Here is a 20,493-nt window from a genome sequence, read left to right as displayed (position 1 = left end):
GGAGCTCTGGAGTTGGGAGGGCCCTTCAGAGCTGTCTCCAAACGAAGCAAAGGATGAGGAGGCCAAGCCTTTGTACTCTGGCATTCAATGAGGGCTGCCTCTGGGGGGAAGGGTTTCAGATCCCTTCAGCCCATGGCAGTCCTGGGCGGGAACTCACTGGGAGTCCATCAGCCGGCAACTCCTTTGGCAGCTGGGGGAAAGAGTGGCTGGTCCTGAATGGAGAATCTGAGGGCATATACCACAACATCGCCTAACACACTGTTATTGTAAAGAGTTTAATGAATTGTTTTCAAAAACAGTTCTTTTAATGATACTTCTCATTTTCACAGATTTTATTGTATTTCTTCTTCTTGTACACACTGACATGTCAATCCTGTTTACTAAGCGATATTCAATGGGTTTCCTATAGAGCAATGAACATTAACAGGCAGCTTTTAATTGGCCCACATAGGCAAGCGCATTACTATTAATTCCACAGCTACCGCATAAAATAAAACCATTGCTTCTCAAACTCTAGAGCAATTAGACCTCTCGGCTATTTGGCTAACTCCGCTTCATGATACCCAATGCAGTTAATTATATTTTTTGATGTTAATAGTCTCTGTCAGTCTCAAGCACAACTCCTCTTTGATGAATATTTAAATTATATTTGAATAAAAAATAATCTTGGTTACATTGCATATTCAGTAATCATCACAGCTTAATAAAGGTCTACTCGTCAAGGGTTGAAATAAATGGCAATGCACATATAAAGGTCTCAAAACAACTTATCAGATAATGTATTTGTAATGACCATTACTTATCTTTCTGTCTAACATACCTGTTTATATACCTTTTCAAATAGCAGAGTCTCATTCACCTAACAACCTACAAATAGATTTCAAAAGTTACTTATAAACATTTTTTTTAAATTATATATACAGAAATCCATGAATTAACAATGAGAACATCTTAGGACTGGGTCATAAGATAATCTGGTGTATGGAAAAAAAAGCCACAAATTAGAACATATCCTAGAAAAATTGGCATACTTTCTCTTGCTTCTTCTTGCTGCATTGTTTTGGCAAGTTTCAAAAGTAATAAGGAAAAAAAAAAGGTTTGATTTACTAAAACATTTTTTGATTATGGATCTTATAGAAACCCACTGAAATGATTACTAAAGAAAAGTAACTTAAAAATATTTTTTTCGCCACATAAAAGTTATAATATAATAGGACTGTGGGGTGAGGGTGAAGGAAACTTCCAGAAATGGGGAGTGGGGAGAATGGAGAAAAGTGTAAAAGCAAAGTCCATTTGTACAATTTCTTAAAAAATTGTTTAAACCTCATTTAGCTTAAAACTCCCCTAGTTTAGGGCGCCTGGGTGGCTCAGTTGGTTAAGCGACTGCCTTCGGCTCAGGTCATGATCCTGGAGTCCTGGGATCGAGTCCCGCATCGGGCTCCCTGCTCGGCAGGAAGCCTGCTTCTCCGTCTGACCCTCCCCCCTCTCATGTGCTCTCTGTCTCTCTCATTCTCTCTGTCTCAAATAAATAAATAAAATCTTTAAAAAAAAAAATAAATAAATAAATAAAAAATAAATAAATAAAACTCCCCTAGTTTAGCCTACGTCATAATAGAAAGGTTTTAAACAAAGCATTTAACGTAAACTGTGAAAATGGGTTTTTTTTTTACCTTAAATCTTTTATTTAATGAATAAATGAATGTTTTGTTATCTACTTAATGTCCACTAATTTGTTAAATTTTTAATTTTTCAAATTCTCATCCCAAATTCTGAACCTTTAGAATATAATGTAGACACAATGAAATAAAATAAAAAAGATACAATGAAATGTCCTGAAATGCATATAGCAAGCTATGAATGTCGAGTAGAACACTGCCAATTTCTCTTAAAATCATCACATTATAAATAAAAATGGTAGGGTAGATTCAAATTTTGTGAGGTCCAAAGCTTATAAAATTTAGGGGTACCACTTTTATGAAAAAAACAAAAAACAACAAAACAAAAATTACAAGTAGAAAATTAGGTACCAAAGTGAATAGTTATTTAGGAAAAAAAAAAAATCACAACAAACAACTCATTTTTAAAAGCCAAGAAGTATCACAAGCAAGAAAATCCAGAAAACTGAAATAACATTTTAATAAATTAATTGCCAGCATTCCTTTATGATATTTTCCTTAATAATTTTTTTTACCACGAATCCTACCATTGTCTCATATGTAACAATTTCAGTGTCACTTTCTATAAATTTGGTTTTCCTCTAGAACAGCTGCTCACAATTTGTTATTTATTACTGATGGTTGGGATACATAAAGTGTACAATGTCAGAGGGGCTCATGTTTGCTGAATTGCTACAGCCTATGCCCCACGAATACAGGTATTCTGATAAATTCTATTTTATCTGATACTCATTGAAAGAGGGGAACAGTATGTTGTCTTTATAATTGTAAGCACTACATCTGATAATGTTGTCTATGTACCCCCAAGAATATATAGGAGAGAACTTCTGTTTTGATTAGTTATAGGTGAGAACCAAATCCCCCACTTACTGTTTAACACATTTAATGACTGAAAATCAGATTCCACAGACTAGCTCCTGGTTCCATACATATCAAACACTATTTCTCCTCCACTTGCCACATATTTCAGGTGCCACAGGACACATTCAAACTGTAACATGACATCTGGCCTTGCACATTTATGTCACAATCAGTAAGGCAATATAATGAATAATAGGAGTAATTCTAGAGGCCATTTCTTCACCAGAATAGCTAGCAATAACTAAACTGTACACGAGTGTCTGCAGACCACATAGAAATACCCCACTATATCCAAACTGAATTAATCACCAACTGAACCTCTACTTAACAGAATCCCAGTAGCTCCTGGCTACTCCTAAGTGACCATAAATGAGGGGAAGTGTAACAGAAAAGAAGTCAGAGAATGAAATCAAAACCTTAAAAGATTTTGTTTAACTATCGTACTTCAGCAAACTTTACAAAAACATATGACCCTTTGAGCACACTGCTAGGGGCCCTAACAATACCTTAGAAGGGCTTGTGCAAGTGAACAGCTCTGACATTTAAGATTCATTAGCTTCATGGTAAATCCGATTTCAGAAACAGGAATATTTTCACAAATTACAGGTGAGTTCAATAACAATGACAGATCTCTTGTCTGCAAAAATGAACAGAAAGACCACTGCATGGGCGCCTGGGTGGTTCAGCTGGCTGAGCATCGGCTCTTGGTTTCGGCTCAGGTCAGGATCTCGGGGTCATGGGGTCAAGCCCCACGTCGGACTCTGTACTCCGCGTGGAGTCCGCCTGAGATTCTCCCTGCCCCATTCCACTCTCTCTCTAAAATAAATAAATAAATCTTAAAAAGGAAAAGAAAAGAAAAGAAAGAAAAGAAAAGCACTGCTATCATCTCAAGACAACTTATACAGAGTGACTATCATTTCAGACACTCTCTTTAAGGCCATGGGGAGTGTGTTTAGGTGAGTTCTAAAAGCATGTCTGTGTTGGCTGCATATGACGTGAAAAACTATTGGGAGAACGGGGAAATGTATTAGTTAAACAATATATTTGATTTATATGAAATAAATATCAAGACTACAGAATCGCTCACTTCTTTTCATTTCTTCAAAACCTGATTTTTCCTAAAAACTTAAGAAATATTAGGTCCAAACCTACTGCAGAATAGCAAGCAGCATTAAGAACTATAACTGAATTGCGATATGGTATTTCAAGAAAATACATAGCAAAGTAAAAAGAATAGGTCTTTAAAACCTGTAAGACAGATAAATTCATTATGCTATCAAAAACCTAATTAACCACAATCATCTTCTTCAGACTACGTACAAAGTAGTGTATTGATACCAGTGTTTTTTGTTACTGTTGCTATTGCTAATACAGTCTAGGTACATATACATTATGTGATATATAGAAAAATTAGTAAGGCCATAATAAATGACAGCTGAGCTCTTTGAAAATAATTTAATATCAAATATTTTTCTCTCTTCATTTGATAAAATTAGCCAATAAATGTATTATAAATGATACTGATTCACAATTGCTACCTGCTTTTGAGTGGCAAAGCAGAGCTCCTCAACTGCTAATAAGAAAATAAAGTAAGGATTTGGAATAAAACAATGACTAAGGATTTTTTTCTCTACCAAATAACATAGAGGATAATTTTTTTTTTTTTACTTACTTAAAAATCTCAATAAAATAAAAAGGATAGTTAGAATGGAAGATTCTCATCTTCACTCAAAATTGTATTTTATCATTATTTATTGCATAATAAAAGGTATTAAATAATAAACAGTATATTTTCAGACAGTGAAATTATTCCAAAGCTTTAATGAATACATGTATTAATTTTCTGGTAATAAACATTCTGATAAGAAGCTCTACTACATACAAAAAATAACTCCAAATTTTTAAATGAATTTACAATTCATAATTTATTTTTTATAAGGGTAGAAAATATGTATTACATTGCATTTCAGTAGCATTTGGCTATGAATTTTTGGTGGGGAAAGGGAAGAGAAAGCCAAATAAAAAGAAAAAATAGTGAATATGTTTTGATTTGAAAATCTAGTAAAATTTCATTTCTACTCTCTATAACTGATTAAGCATCTATTTTTATTTGTTTAAAGTATAACATTTTTTAAAAGGATGCCTGTAAGCCATATTTATATATGACACCAGTAGCATGCCATCAGAGAACAGCTATACACTAAAAAGAAATCACACTTAGGTACAAAACAAAGTACTCAATTGGGTATTTGAAACTTGTCTTACGTAAGCAGATATAGTGTGTTTCATTTAGTTATTTAACATTGATTATATGGTGCATTTAGGTAATATAACACTAAATTGGACTTGGTTTCTGTCAATTAACATAATTAATGTTAATTGACTTTGTAAAGAGAAGCCAATATTTTAGTGTGATGAAGTCAGGAATGTTCTGAGTAAAAACTACAAGGTATATGACATTACATGTACTGTTGAGATACCATTGTAATCTCATCTGAAACATCTTTCAAATGAGAAAGCTGGAGTAAATAATACCCAAGACTATGAAAAGCATTACGAACAGATTATTCAATAATACTGAAATCTGTATGTCAAATCGATGTTCACGTTTATTTCTTCACCTCTCCACTTTGGTTTCAAAAATAAAGACAACTTCTAAAAATAAAAACTGAAGCAAAAGCACCAGAGTTGAAATGAGATGTGTCTTTCCTTTTGAAAACTAACTTCCTTTTCCCTTATCTGACCAGAATCCAAAACCAAAATCAAATTCAAACTTTTAAAGTATTATTCAAACCTCTTACTTCACTGAATAATCCTTAGGAAATACTGAAGATCAGTAATGTTTTGTCCTAAGAAAAATTGGTCCTGGCTTCCTCAACCAAAAGACATAATATAAAAGGTTAAAACCCCACATATTAACCAGAAGTACCAGATAAAACTGGCAATTCACACTTATCCTCTCAGTCCTCATTATCCAGTAGAATTGTTTTACTAATTTTCATTTTAAAAGGAGAAACAGAGGACCCTGTAGGGCAGAATCTTTGATGTGACATTGTTTCTTTCTTCTACATTTGATAAGCAGGGTCATAAGGGATATTTAGATTATTTGTCTTCTAAGCCATTTTACAATTTATTAGTCTTTCTTGCACAGTAAATGTGAATGTTTAATATGTTTCATGTTTATTACTGCCAACAGTCTCCCCTTCCTATAATGAATGCTTTGGTTTAAATGCCCATCAGTAAGTGACATGCAAAGTATGTGTCCAATTAGATATACCAATTAGAGCTTTAATGGTTATTTATTACTATACTAAGGATCAAGGGTCTATAACTAGTAACCTCCCAATCCTTGGCCAAAGAGAGATGCTTATAATTCCAGTTCATTGTCTTAAAGCAACTCGGCCAAGAGTAAGAATTAGTGGAAATCCATCACCTAACAGAAAATAACCTAAGTATACTGCACAGAGATGATGAGTTAGTAGCATCTGAGTTATTCATTTTTCCCCAGATACATTTCATCTTAATGGACAAATGGCTGATAAATCTGACACCACAGATAGATAAAAGCACTTGGGATAAACAGCACAAAGGTAAAAATGTAGTTCTTCAGAAATGGCAGTCTTAAATCCTATGAGAATGAATAGTTTCAATGAATAAATAGACTAAGCAAGAGAAAAGTATCCCTGACCAGTATTTACAATGCAAGAAGAAAATACACAAAACCCCAAAATATTATAAAATATCAAATTAGGTGAAAAGGCAGGTTTGGCTTATTTTTTCCTTCTAAAAAAGTTCCATTAATAAGGCAGGGATATGAATATCTTAGAAAGATAGGTTTTAAATGTATTGTTACCTATAAAGAGAGATCAAAACAAAAATAATTAAACTCTCATATAGCTCGGACTTGGATACAAAGCTTCTTTACGAAGACTGAATGATCAATATAAAAGTTGAGAGGGTTGTATGTCAAGGAAAATATACTCACACCGAAATCTATAATCATGAAGTCTCCCAGAGAATACTGACAGAACTGTGACTTGCATTCTAATGGATTTTCTTGGTTAAATTTTGAGAAGCTTCCAATATTTATCAGTTCTCATAGGAAAGTTTTGCATGTATGCGTGTGTATTTAAGTATCTCTTTTAAATATCTTACACACACTTAATATCTTATCAGTATGCTTGAAAATAGCAGAAGTGTATTTTTAAAACCTAGATAACAGAATTATTAAGACTAGTTATTAATTATTACTTAATAATAAATTTTCATGTCACTAAGATATTAGTTAATGAGATTCTAGGTATAGACAAATTGACGTTTCAGCCCCTATAGCAAATAATTCAACCTTTCCAAAGGTTCACAAAGTGAAAAGAGGGATATCATGTTGTCACACCTTCCCACGGATATTTTCAAAATAAGTGAGGAGAAAATACATACTGCAGTGTGGACAAAATGTACTGAATGCAATGATAGTTTATTCCCCGATGTAATGAAAGGGAACTAGAATATGATGAGTCCCAAGTTCCTCAGCAGTTTTAACCATGTTATTCAATAACTCTCTTAAAATAGAAACAATCGCCTATGTCCCCACCACCCACCCCACAGACTGTCCCTAGGTATGTGCCTTGACCCCACAGAGGGTCCCTAGGTATGTGCCTTGACTGGTAGCAAGAATGGGAGGTGGAAAGGTAGAGGGAAAGATCATTGTGCTTATTCCAGACTAAGGCATGCATGGTCCTTTCCATGGAGCCTTACTTCTAACTACATGCTGGGAATATGCACTACATTTTCAAGACTCACTTTGCATCTACTGTCCATCTACATTCCATCATTTATGGAATGAGGCATTGAACAGAAAAAGTAATGCACATACATAGACAACAATACACTTCTTCAAATTCTCATACACACAAGAAACTGTCACTACTTGAGTTGCTGTTGGATTGACATGTTAAATACAACGTAATTATGCTCAGAGATAACAGGTTAGGACACTGATAGGTTTAGAAGAGGGAAGTTTAAGGATAGAAAATTTACTGAATGGGATACAGGATGAAAATAGATTAATCTGGTTCCTACATATTTGAGCTTACTTCCATCATCCCAACCAATGTGGAAAAGATCTAGGCTCTGAAGTAAGTTTTGTCACCTACTTATTTAGCTTAATTTAATGAAATTGTACCCAAGTTCTAGAAGCAGATTTTTTCCCCTTTAAGACAAAAGTCCCTGAATTGTACCCCTACTTTATAAATCTACGTCATGTATTTATTCATTGTGGGCTCTGTGACTAGGGAAATACCTAATTCTTCTGGTCTAGGCAAGGCTGAATGCCATTTTCTTGATTTCTATTCTGAAACTCTATCATGAAAACCCTGCGTGTTCTTTTATTTGGGCTGTCTAGATAGAATAAAAATCTTCAACGTCAATAAAAAAAGTGTACATCTTTTACACTTTACTATTATTATTTTACTACGGCTATTTTACTATTAACTTTGCTATTAGCTTTATGAGACATTATCTTCTTGTGCTTGTCCTGGTTCCCTTGATGGCAGCTTTACCTCTGTCCCTTATATTCAGGTGTTCTCTAGAGTTTTTGCATGCTCAAACTACAGAACCTCTGTGAATGACATCATCTATTCACCAGCAACTGTCAACTTTGCGTTTATGTTTGCTTCATCTATATGTTCTTTCACTACTCTTGTGAGTGCCAAATCTGTATAAACAACTGCTTGCTTTATTTATATGCATGTTTGTTCCCAAATAAACTTAAAGAAACTTAAATGGGTAGTATAATAGCCAAAAATATACTGAACTTTATTTAATAAGAAATATCATGTAGTTATGCTATGAGGTTCACGCTGTCTACATGTGGGCTAAAATTTTGGCAGAAGTTTTTTTTTTTTTTAGTTAATTTATTTATTTGACAGAGATAGAGAGCATAAACAGGCGGAGTGGCAGGCAGAGGGAGAAGGAGAAGCAGGCTCCCCGCTGAGCAGGGAGCCCGATGCGGGACTCGACCCCAGGACCCCGGGACCATGACCCGAGCCGAAGGCAGACGCTTAACTGAACCACCCAGGCGCCCCGGTCAGAAGCTTTAAAGGAGCTAGTTCTCCATCTCTATGGCAGTCCTTTATTGTCCTCGGGCAATTTCAAAACAACAACAGCCTATTTTTGAATCAATTACACAAAATATACCTTTCCTACCATAAGAAAACACTGAAGAATGTATTCTTTCTAGCTTCTTGAGGAGAATACCTATTAATTTCAGAACCTCTTTGTACTGATAGAAGTACACTGATGCATATCTGATAGTAGGAGTTAACTCTGTAACTCATCCACTGTAAAACCTCACCTACCCATGCCCATTAACCTAACATTAAATATTGGAAAAAAGTACATATTTACTTTCAGATCTCTAAACCGAAATGCTAAAAACATAAGGGCATATTATAAAGCATTGTTTAAGGCAGCAAACTACCTTGATCAGAATGGGCAGGCTCTCAGAGTGAAGAACATGAACAAAGGGACAGTCATAAATAACACTGGAAGATGATCTCAGATACAATTTAGCACATCACTTTAAGAAACTAGACTGTACCTGAGTGTGCCGCAGAAACCCGATATTGTTAGCAAAATTCTAATTTCTTATTCATCAAATACTTCAGAATAGTACTAAGGTTTTTTGTTTGTGCTGCTTTAATGAAATCAAAAAGCTAAAACTGTTGCACAATTTTTTAAGGTACCTCACTATAATTATCTTCAAAGAGTCCTAAATCATTATCTCTAATGGTGTTTATTTTAAGATTTTATTTAACTTATTTGTCAGAGAGAGAGAGAGAAAGCACAAGCAGGGGGAGCGATAGGCAGAGGGAGAAGCAGGCTCCCTGCTCAGCATGTGGGACTCGATCCCAGTACCCTGGGATCATGACCTGAGCCGAAGGCAGATGCTTAACTGACTGAGCCACCCAGGCGTCCCTTTTCTTTTCTTTTTTTTAAGATTTTATTTATTTATTTGTCAGAGAGAGAAATAGAAAGCACAAGCTGGTTATTTTATGAAGTATTAAAATACATAGCATTTTAGGGAAGAATTTCATTTCTCACTTTCTCAGATGAGCCATTTGTTGTACTTATAAGACAAGTGTCATGTCAGTTTCTAATAGATCCTTCGTTTCACACTTTTGAATGAATAGAAATAGAAAGTGAAGAATGAAAAACAATTATTAATACTTTTACCACTGCCACAGTCAAAATTACAAGTGTATTTATTTACTTGACTCTCAGTGTTGAAGTGATGACAGTGAGGGAGGGGGTGAAAAGGCCTTGAAATACAATACAAACATATTTTAATTTCAATGGTATTGAAATTTGTGTTTATCTCCATCATTATAGTTTAGAAATTTAATAGAAAAGTTCAAGTGCTTTTATTTGAGCTTTCTAGAGAGAAATTTTTTTATCTTAAAAAAAGTCTCTTTTTGGGCACCTGGGTGGCTCAGTTGGTTAAGCGACTGCCTTCGGCTCAGGTCATGATCCCGGAGTCCTGGGATCGAGTCCCACATCGGGCTCCCGGCTCAGCGGGGAGCCTGCTTCTCCCTCTGACCCTATCCCCTCTCATACTGTTTCTCTCTCTCTCTCAAATAAATAAATAAATAAATAAAATCTTTAAAAAAAAAGTCTTTTTTCTACATTATCAAATATCACATTTTCTGACAATTATAAATAGAAAATTTGCTAAATTATTAGGAATATGGTAAAAATAACTATTTGTAAACACTGAAAGAGTATTTTTCAATAAAAAAACAGGTATATACTTAAAAAATGGGGTGCCTGTCTGGCTCAGCTGGTGAAGCATGAGACTCTTGATCTCCGGGTCATGAGTTCAAGCCCCACATTGGGCAGAGAGCTTACTTTAAAAAAACAAACAAACAAAAACAAAAACAGGGCACTCAATCATTACTCAGTAATAATTCAGCAGCAAAAATACTGTCTACACATTTTCTTACAGTTATTTGAATCTGCGTACCAGTCAAATACGGCAGACTTCCTTAAAGGTTTATATTCTGACATACGCAGAATGAAGTATTTATAAGCCACCACCGAGAAACTCATTTTTAAGTCCTTTTAACATTGTCTTCCTGTCACTAAAGTGTTCTTGTTTAAATTGTTATTGTGCTGACTAAATAATTATAAGCCACCACTATAATACAACAATTTGAAAATGGGGATTCTACACCTAATTTTGGAATTAACCCCTTATTTGCACTAATACATCATAAATTGTTTGGAGATTTTGGTAACAAGGGTACAGTGAACACTGTGTTCTTCCACAGAATTTAAATACCCCCAAAACTCTAGTTTCTTTTAAAGTATTATCAAAAATGCAGCCCTGCTTTTATAACATAATGAAACAATGAAAATAACTTATCTTGTACATTTCCTATAATATGTAATTATATTTAATAGATACAAATATGATTAAGACTTATGCATTTTGTTAGATATTGAACAATGTATTTAAATGTAGACATCCACAAACAACGATAAGTTACGTACAATGTACAATTCCTCAAGGCTGCTCTTCCAGACCCTCTCTTTGTACCAACTCCTCTGATTTTTGCTTGTCAATTTTGTAAAAACAGGTAGTTGCACATAATAATTCTTTACTTCCCACTTCTCTCTGGCCTACTCCTAAATACTCATCTAATATCACTACAATTAAACAGTTCAACATGTAAAGAATGGATAAATGGTCCATTATTAGTGTCTCCCTAGTATGGGCAGTACCCCAATTTTGAAACACTACGTGCAAATTGTTCTATTACAATTTACTGGAGCATAGAATCTATTCTTCCAAGGAAAGTTAGTTATGTTTTATGGTTTATTTCACAGGCCAGATTCCAAATGCTACACAATCCATAGTGAACTTCTGTTTTAAATTTTAAAAACCTTTCTCAAGTGCCACTTATGCAAATGAGATTTTGCCATAACTTTTTAATAACTTTAAGAACACTTTAAGAACTAAAATTAAAACATTTTTAAAAAAGATCTTATTTATTTTTTTTAAGTAATCTCTACACCCAATGTGGGGTTCGAACTCACAATCCTGACCCTCAAGAGTCACACATTCTACTGACTGAGCCAGCCAGGTGCCCAAAATAAAAACATTTTGATGGAAATCTTTTTAAAAGTATTGTATATGTTCTCTGGTTTCTTAAAAAACAATCTTGACCAGTATTAACATTAAAGAAAAACTACATAAATGTGCTACTTATAATATGGCTAAAACATATTCTCTGTGAAATCAGAAATTTTACAGCAATTTGTACCCATCTTCTTATGGCATGGATTTTTTAAAAATAGTTTTTCCATTTTTTTTCTACATTGCCTCTTATTACCTTTTGATGTTTTCATTTTTCCTACACTAACCAGACCCCAGTCTAGAAAATTTGCTATTCTACTTTAAGGTACGCTAATAAATAAACTAGAAAGTTAGACAGAATATTGTTTCCAAAGGGGGAAAAGAGGCAGGAGAAGAGGGTGAAGGTTTTGAATAGAAAGATGAAGGGTTTTCCTAGTAAACAAAATACAAAAGCAATAATGTATAATAAACTCTGTGATACTTAAACATTCCTTCAGAGAGTTTCTATGTTCCAAATAACTACAATTGCTGGATATTATTGTATAGTTTGACCATAACTAACCATGATTTTAATATCTTATATATAAGAAAATTTTAATTAAGATGCCAAGTGTAGCAAAATTGAGAAAATAAAAGAGGCCAGGAGTTAGGTGCTCTATATTAAGGCAGAGGAAAAGCAATACCCATCCTCAGCAGTTTTTTGGTATTCTACCTATATGTAGGAGGGCAATTATCCCATTAAGAGATATCATTTACACATTTTAAATTTTATAACACACTTTCCAACACATTTTTTTTAGAAAATCTTTTTTTTTTAAGATTTCTTTGAGAGAGAGAGACAAAGACAGAGAGAAAACAGGAGGGGCAGAGGGAGAGGGAGAGAATCTCAAGCAGGCTCAATGCTGAGCTCAGAGCCAGACTCGGGCTTGATCTCACAACCCTGAGATATGACCTGAGCTGAAACCAAGAGTCAGACACTCAACCTACTGAGCCACCCAGGTGCCCCTCCAACACATCATTTTAAAAATACAATATTAACCAATGAGATAAATATATGGAAGGAGAGAAAGACAGAAAGCACGCTATATGTTTTCTTAACTTGAGTTTGCTGTTTTGTTTGTTTTTTTAAAGCTAAGTTTCAAGAGAATGAGAAGATAAACCACAGACTGATAGGAAATATTTGCCACAGCCCTATCTGATAAAGAATTGTTAGCCAAAACATATAAAGAACACTTAAATGAACAATTGATTAAAAATGGGGAAAAGACCTGAACAGACACCTCACCAATGAAGATATACAATGGCAAGTAAGCATATTAAAAAATGTTCAATATGACATGTCATTGGGGAAATGCAAATCAAAGCTATAACACATGACCACATACCTGTTAGAATGGTAAAACTACTTTGTATGATACTACAATGGTGGATAAGCCCCATCATAAATTTGTCAAAACCCATAGAATACACAATACCAAGAATAAACCCTCACGTAAACTATGGACTTTGGGTGATAATGAGGTGTCAATGTGGGTTCATCTATTGTAACAAATGAGCCACTGTGATGCAGGACGTTGATAACTGGGGAGGTCATGCCTATGTAGCAATAGGAGTACAGTAACTCTGTACTTTCTCTGTTTATTTTTGCTGTAAATATGTAACTCTGTACTTTCTCTGTTTATTTTTGCTGTAAATATATTAATCAAAAAATTAAGGACTGGGGTGCCTGGGTGGCTCAGTTGGTTAAGCGACTGACTCTTGATTTTGGCTTAGGTCATGATCTCAGGATTGTGAGATCGAGCCCCGTGTTGGGCTCCATGCTCAGCAGGGAGTCAGGTTGAGGATTCTCTCTTTCCCTCTCCCTTTGCCCCTCCCCCCCTCTAAAATAATAAATAAATCTTTTTTTTAAGATTTTATTTATTTATTTGAGAGAGAGAGTGTGTGTGTGTGAGCAAGAGAGCACGAGCAGGGAGGAGGGGCAAAGGGAGAGGGAGAAGCAGACTCCCCACTGAATAGGGAGCCTGATGAGGGACTCTATCTCAGGACCCTGGGATCATGACCTCAGCCGAAGGCAGATGCTTAACCAACTGAGCCACTCAGGTATCCCTAAATAAATCTTTTTAAAAAAATTAAGGACCAATTATTGCCAAAGACCCAGACAGTTAAAAACATTCTTAATGTGGGCACCTGGGTGGCTCAGTTGGTTAAGCGACTGCCTTCGGCTCAGGTCATGATCCTGGAGTCCCTGGATCGAGTCCCGCATCGGGGTCCCTGCTCGGCAGGGAGCCTGCTTCTGCCTCTGACCCTCCCCCCTCTCATGTGCTCTCTCTCTCTCATTCTCTCTGTCTCAAATAAATAAAAAAAAAATCTTAAAAAAAAAACATTCTTAATGTTACAAAGATATTCCAAAATTCTGCAGACATAAAAAAGAAGATTACAATGGAATATTATTCTTACTCTGTATTTTATGACATATAAAAATCAAAGATAGGTCTTACATATTCCTTCTGATATGTCAAACTATATAAAAATGATACAGAGATTTAAGTGTCAAAAGCTTAAAAGTAGAAATCAACATTAGTAGGTAAAAGCCTCATTCAGTTTAATAAATGGGCTGAGATACGGACTCTATTCATCGACTCTGGAATTATTAAAATAATTTTACCAGTTTGGATGCAGTAGCTAAAATGGAATATTAACAAATAAGTATTTACCTTTGAGTCATAATTTTGAAGGCATCTGGGAGGTAGCAGTCTGTATTCTCCATCTGAAACGGGTCAGCATCACAAATCTTGTCATCTGTCCGACCATAGTTAGCGCTCTCAATCATGATGACATCACTGCCTGGACATCGCAGATCTATAGAATAACCTTCACAGGATAATTCTCGCCTAACTAACCCGAATGGTAAAGCTGCTCTGCTGAAACCTTAAAAATGAAAGAAAAAAAAATTAAAATCAACACATTTATGAAATATATTATTTTAATAAGGCATTTTTCAAGTAATATGATTCATGTCTATATTCAAGAGGTGTCACAAAAATTATGTTTTTTAAGTCATCCATTCATACACTTATTAAATAATTCCTTGACTCCTTACTATATGTCAAGAATTTATTAGTTTTTTAAATATGTATCTTTAGCTGAACTAGTCACCTGTAAATACAAATTAAAACTACTCAAACAAAATATGTTCTGTATAATCTACTCACAATCAGAAACTAAGTGACTCTTTTTGAGTAAATCCAAAGAAAAATGGCCAATTTAATTAATGGATTTATAAATAATGACAAGTTTTACAAATACAGAATTTAACAACTAATCAAGAAACCATCTTCATTTAGGCGGTGGAATAAAAGCTCTGATATACACTGACTTTAAGGTCTCATTTAATGTAGACGTATTAACTGCTGCTAGTAGCATTATCTTAAAAAATGCTTTTGTCTTAGCAGTTCTCCCCCAAAAAAACTATTACAATAACATACTTATGGCACAATAGCTTATGTCAATTTATAGACACTTTATTTAAAACTGGCATAAATGGAAGCATGCAGCAGTTGGGCATTCAAAGGCGCCAGCACAGCTCCAATAGCGTCCAACAAGCTGAAATAACCCAGGAAGGGCAAAATTTGTCTAAGAGTCACTTTTGTCATCTACAGAACTGAGATGAAACACCTGTGATGTGACTTTTCCTACCTGTGTGACTCTAAAATAAGGTCATGTACATAACAATGCTCAATTAAAAGTGCCATATGAATTTAAGTGCAGTGTATTAGAAAGAGCATAGACAACTTCTGTTCATGAGTGCTGAAAAAGATTCCCAGATGGAATAAAAGATTAGAATTTTAAGTTTTCAACCAGGGGACCCAGGAAGTAGTAACACAGCACAGGACAAAGGGTAAACACAAAGAAAGCCAGAAGTATGTGCGAGTGAAGTCCATCCTCACTGTGCTGGTGTTCTACCCCATGGTTAGCTACCACTGTCAAAAACTTCAACATTACCTCAATTTTGTATTTCAATTTTCTAACCTGTCACCATCTCAAACATTCCTGTTATAAAGACCAGCAATAATTTTAGTATTTTTTCTTATCTCTATCAATTACTCTGCATCACATAAATTATCCTTTATGTCCCTTTTATAGAAAAAAAACCCTGACATTCAGAAGTAAACAGTTCCAAGTTATGAAATTCAAGTTCATAAAACTGGGTTACGTCCAGGTCAATCCAATGCCAAAACCTGTTCTCTTTAACTGTATTGTACAATGTCTCTCACTAATTCAATGGAAAAAAGTCACCTGGTAAAACATGCACCTTCTTTCTAACAGACAAATAATCCTCCAGAAGGGTGACTGGGTTACACTTTGATATGACTTAAAAATCACCAATTCTCAGACGCGGCCGAGCTCTCAGTTCTACTGAGAAAACTAAAGGTGTAATTGGAATGAAGAGAGCAGAAAAGGACGCAACTTGGAGAACAGAAATATTCAGAGGATTGCGGCCCACCCCAAACTTGGGAGGTTTTTACTAAGAAGGTTTGTGGTCTTATGAGATTACTACAGGTATGTGGAAAGGTGCTCTATGAAGAAGGAATACAGAAATGGAGCTAGACAGGAGCTCCTGGGTGGCTGAGTTGGTTAAGGGTCAGACTTTGGCTCAGGTCATGATCTCAGGGTCCCGGGATTGAGCCCCACCTCGGGCTCTGCCCTCTGTGGGGAGTCTGTTTCTCCCTCTTTCTCTGCCCCTCCCCACTACCCACCCCCCACTCGTGCTCTCTCTCAAATAAATAAATAAAACCTTAAAAAAAAATAGAGCTAAACAAATGTCAAGACAAATATAGGCCAACCTTTTAAAAAGTTTATTTGTGAAAGTTCATAAATAAACTTTTACACGTTTATTATTGCTTTCTTCTGCTTCCTGATACTGTACTAAACTGACTTTATAATTCAACTTAAACTAGTGGGGTTTTTTTACTAGTATTCTTATATTTGTTTCTGTAGAAAATACGATTTAGGGGGTGCCTGGGTGGCTCAGTCAGTTAAGTGTCTGCCTTCAGCTCAGGTCATGATCCTGGAGTTCCAGGCCCCATGCTCTCTGCTCAGCAGGGAGTCTGCTTCTCCCTCTGCCCGACCCCCGCCCCCGCGCTCTCTCTCTCAAATAAATAAAAAAAATATATATGCTTTAGAGCTTCACTTACTTCAATGGCAAAAGCTTTGTGGGAATTCAAACAAGTAACATACAAAATTTTGAAGCACAGACTGTTTTAAAGGCAGAGATATTTTGTAATTATAGATCTTTAATAAATGAGAATAAATCATATTATTAGAAAATACTGTTACTGTTAGAACACATTATTAGAAGACTGTCTTGGAGCCATATTTCACAACTTTCACTACTTGTCAAAAATATAGGATTGATTATGAAGCACTGTGGTTTTTAAAATAAGCCCTTAATTTTTGTTGTTCTTGATAGTTTGCAGGATTACAGATATGGTTCTAAGTTAATCTTCCGCTGCTTTTGAAAGATATTTAAGAAATTGTATTGTTGAGTGTCCTGCTGTTTTGGTAATTCAGAGAGAGGATTTTTAAACCTTAGCCATAGTCATCCAATCAAGTAAAATAAGAAAAAAGAAAAGGAAAAGGAGAGAAAGATCAGTATACTTTAATAATTTAGATTTCTAATGTAGAATCTTCTGGAGAAGAGAGATCATGGTACTTATGCTTTCACTGCAGAGAAAACTGAATGAGTTCTTAATAGTGAATATTGCCTTATTAAATGCTAGTGTCTATTGTTTTGAATCATAAGTGTTCTCCTTTATAAATTCTTGCCCTCTCCCCTCTGTTTCCATTGAACTTTATACATCTTCACTAAAGTGCTTATTATTACCATACTGTACTATGCATATTCATTTTTAATTTATATCTTCCCTGCTAGACTATGATGATAGAGTTCTTAGTTATAATTCCAATGCCTAGGTGGGTACATGACACATAATTCTAACCAGTATTGTCAAACCAAAGCTAAATCAAACTAGTGTTTGTTAAAACCATAAAAAAATTGCAATTTTTCCCCCTCCTTAATACCTATTTTCTTTGGTAATAGAAATAAAAAGTTAGCATTTACAAACAGATAAACCACTTATAATCAATGAAAATGATATGCCATCCTCAAAAAAGAAAAAATTCTGCCAATTTATTATTTTCTAGGTTCTGCTGGGTTCATTAGTGTTTCTCATAAAGATAGGTGAGTAACATGTTTATGAACTTTCATTTACTTAAACCCTGTTTTTCCAATCAGACATACAAAAAATTCAAATAGGGACACAGAAAAGTTATAATAGCTAACATTTACACACCAATTAATACGTTCTGGCACTGTGCTAAATGCTTTATATGGATCACTTTTTTTATGCTAAGCAACATTATCAACAACAAAAAACAATGGAGTAGGTTACTATTATAATACCAACTTTACAGAGTATGAAACCAAGGCATAAAGTTCAGAGGCTCAAGGATTACTATGAGTTTGACTATAATGCACACAGGGTTCTCAGATTTCTGAGCTCATGCTCTTCTTAGTGGCCACAAACAGAAAAAGTATTGTGTGTCTTCTCAAGCCACCTTATTGATAATAATTTTACAAATTTTCACGCAGTCTGAAATCCACCAATGTATATTAGTAAATCTGACAGGACACAATTATGGGAAAGGGCCACAAAACATATAGATAATAATGAAAATTATATTTTTGGAAATGGTAGTGTAGTGTGCCATAAATATAAAGAGAGCACAATCTACGCTGTTCAAATACGTACACATGGCAAGAGCACGGAAGTATGTGTGTCTGGGTCAGCCTTGTGAATTTGGCTTAAGTCATTTTATGTTTCTGTGTTTTGATTTCTTTTTCTGAAGAATTAAAGTCCTTTCGAAGTTGCATCAAATTTCATCAATCTATGATTCTAAATAGGCAACCTCCTTTTTATCAGGTAACACATGCTATTCTAACATTTTCAAGTGATTACCAAGTAATATATTACTTGCTCTATTTCTTTAAAATATAAGCATACACGAGAAGGCGAACATGGATGTGTTATGGCATAACCACGTAGCTTATACAGTACTGTCAAGGTAATTCTGGAAAGCACATGTGATGACTAGGCAGCCAGGGTTCACACAAATCATAAGTAGACATCTTCCTGGATAAACTATTTTATTTTATTTTTTTATTTTTTTTTAAAGATTTATTTATTTGAGAGAGCGAGAATGAGAGAGAGAGAGAGAGAGTACATGACAGGGGTAGGGTTAGAGGGAGAAGCAGACTCCCTGCTCAGCAGGGAGTCTGCTTCTCCCTCTCCCACTCCCCGTTTGTGTTCCCTCTCTGGCTGTGTCTTTCTCTGTCAAATAAATAAATAAAATCTTTAAAAAAAAATAAAAAAAAAAAACAAAGACAGTGAAAGGGTTAAAATAAACATGGGTCAATCATGGGAATCACAAGAAAAATTTACATAATTTTTTTAGAAAAATGTAAATTGCTGTGCCTTCTTTTTGAATTTTTAAAATTCAACATTTTCACTAAGTAAATGTGATGAAAAAAGGGAACAAATCTTATTCCTAAATACATTTATTTACTCCTTTATTTATATCATGTTAATAACTTACTATACTGAATCACAGAAATAAATCATCACAGGTATGGCTACTATTTCTTAAACACACTTTCTTCCTTTATATATGATGTAATTCTTAACTGTTTAAAGTGGGTATTTTTAGGACTTTTTTTTTTAAAGTCACTTGCCAGGACTATATAATTGATTCCCAAACATGATTTTGCATCAGAGTCATCTGGTAAATGTTTTTAAAAAGATCTTCAAGCCCGGGCACTTGGGTGGCTCAGTTGGTTAAGCGACTGCCTTCGGCTCAGGTCATGATCCTGGAGTCTCTGGATCGAGTCCCGCATCCGGCTCCCTGCTCGGCAGGGAGCCTGCTTCTCCCTCTGACCCTCCCCCCTCTCATGTGCTCTCTGTCTCTCTCATTCTCTGTCTCAAATAAATAAATAAAATCTTTAAAAAAAAAAAAAAAGATCTTCAAGCCCTAATCCAGACCTACTGAATCACAATCTATGGGTTCAGATAAAGCTGGGTATCTGTATTTGGGAAGGAAAATGTTAATTTATTTGCAACACACTGGTATAATAACTAATCTGTGCCAAGAATTTCTCCAAGGCCTTTTTTAAATAGTTTTTATTTCTCTATTGAGATTACATATTTATTAAGTCATTACCATCATATTTCCTCTTAATTCTCTAATATACTTGTAGCTTTACTTTACTCTTTGAACATATTCATAATAGCCACTTCGAAATTTTTATCTGTTAAATCTAACATCTGGGCCCACATCAGATACAGTTTCTATTGAATGCGTTTTCTCCTGATTATGGGTCAATTTCCTTGTTTCTCGGCATATCTTATAAATTTTTTCTTGTTGAAAACTAGACATTTTAAATAATATTCTGTTAGCAACTGCGGATCCGGATTTTCTTCCCCAGAGAATTGCTGCTACTGTAATATTTTCTTTTTAGTATCTTGACTGGATTTAATCTACAGAATCTGTTCCCTCAGCCTAGGGCTGCAGTCTCTGCTCACTATTGTTATTTTAATTCTAATTTTTATTTTCTAGGGATCGCCCAGGTCTGCATAGCTTAGTGATCAGCCAATGATTGGGCAGAGTCTTTACATAAACACCATGAACCCATAACAAGGTCTCCACTGCTGCCTGGGTGTGTGTGTGTGTGTGTTAGGGAGAGTGCTCAAAGTTCAGGCAGTT

The 20,493-nt window shown here is 34.9% G+C and overlaps 1 protein-coding gene across 6 annotated transcripts in view; it reads right to left on the bottom strand.

The window, feature by feature from the left end:
• Nucleotides 1-20,493, bottom strand: part of ADGRL2 (adhesion G protein-coupled receptor L2) — a 162,726-nt gene that overhangs the window by 72,605 nt on the left and 69,628 nt on the right. For all 6 annotated transcript variants that reach the window (XM_021690197.1, XM_021690194.1, XM_044914552.1 and 3 more), the window contains exon 3: nt 14,388-14,601. In XM_021690197.1, coding sequence (XP_021545872.1) covers nt 14,388-14,601 — 214 coding nt within the window. The remainder of the gene's footprint in view (nt 1-14,387; nt 14,602-20,493) is intronic.

This window comes from Neomonachus schauinslandi, chromosome 4 (assembly GCF_002201575.2).
Source record: "Neomonachus schauinslandi chromosome 4, ASM220157v2, whole genome shotgun sequence".
In the NCBI taxonomy this organism is placed as follows: domain Eukaryota; kingdom Metazoa; phylum Chordata; class Mammalia; order Carnivora; family Phocidae; genus Neomonachus; species Neomonachus schauinslandi.
This window is presented reverse-complemented; position numbering and strand designations above follow the sequence as displayed.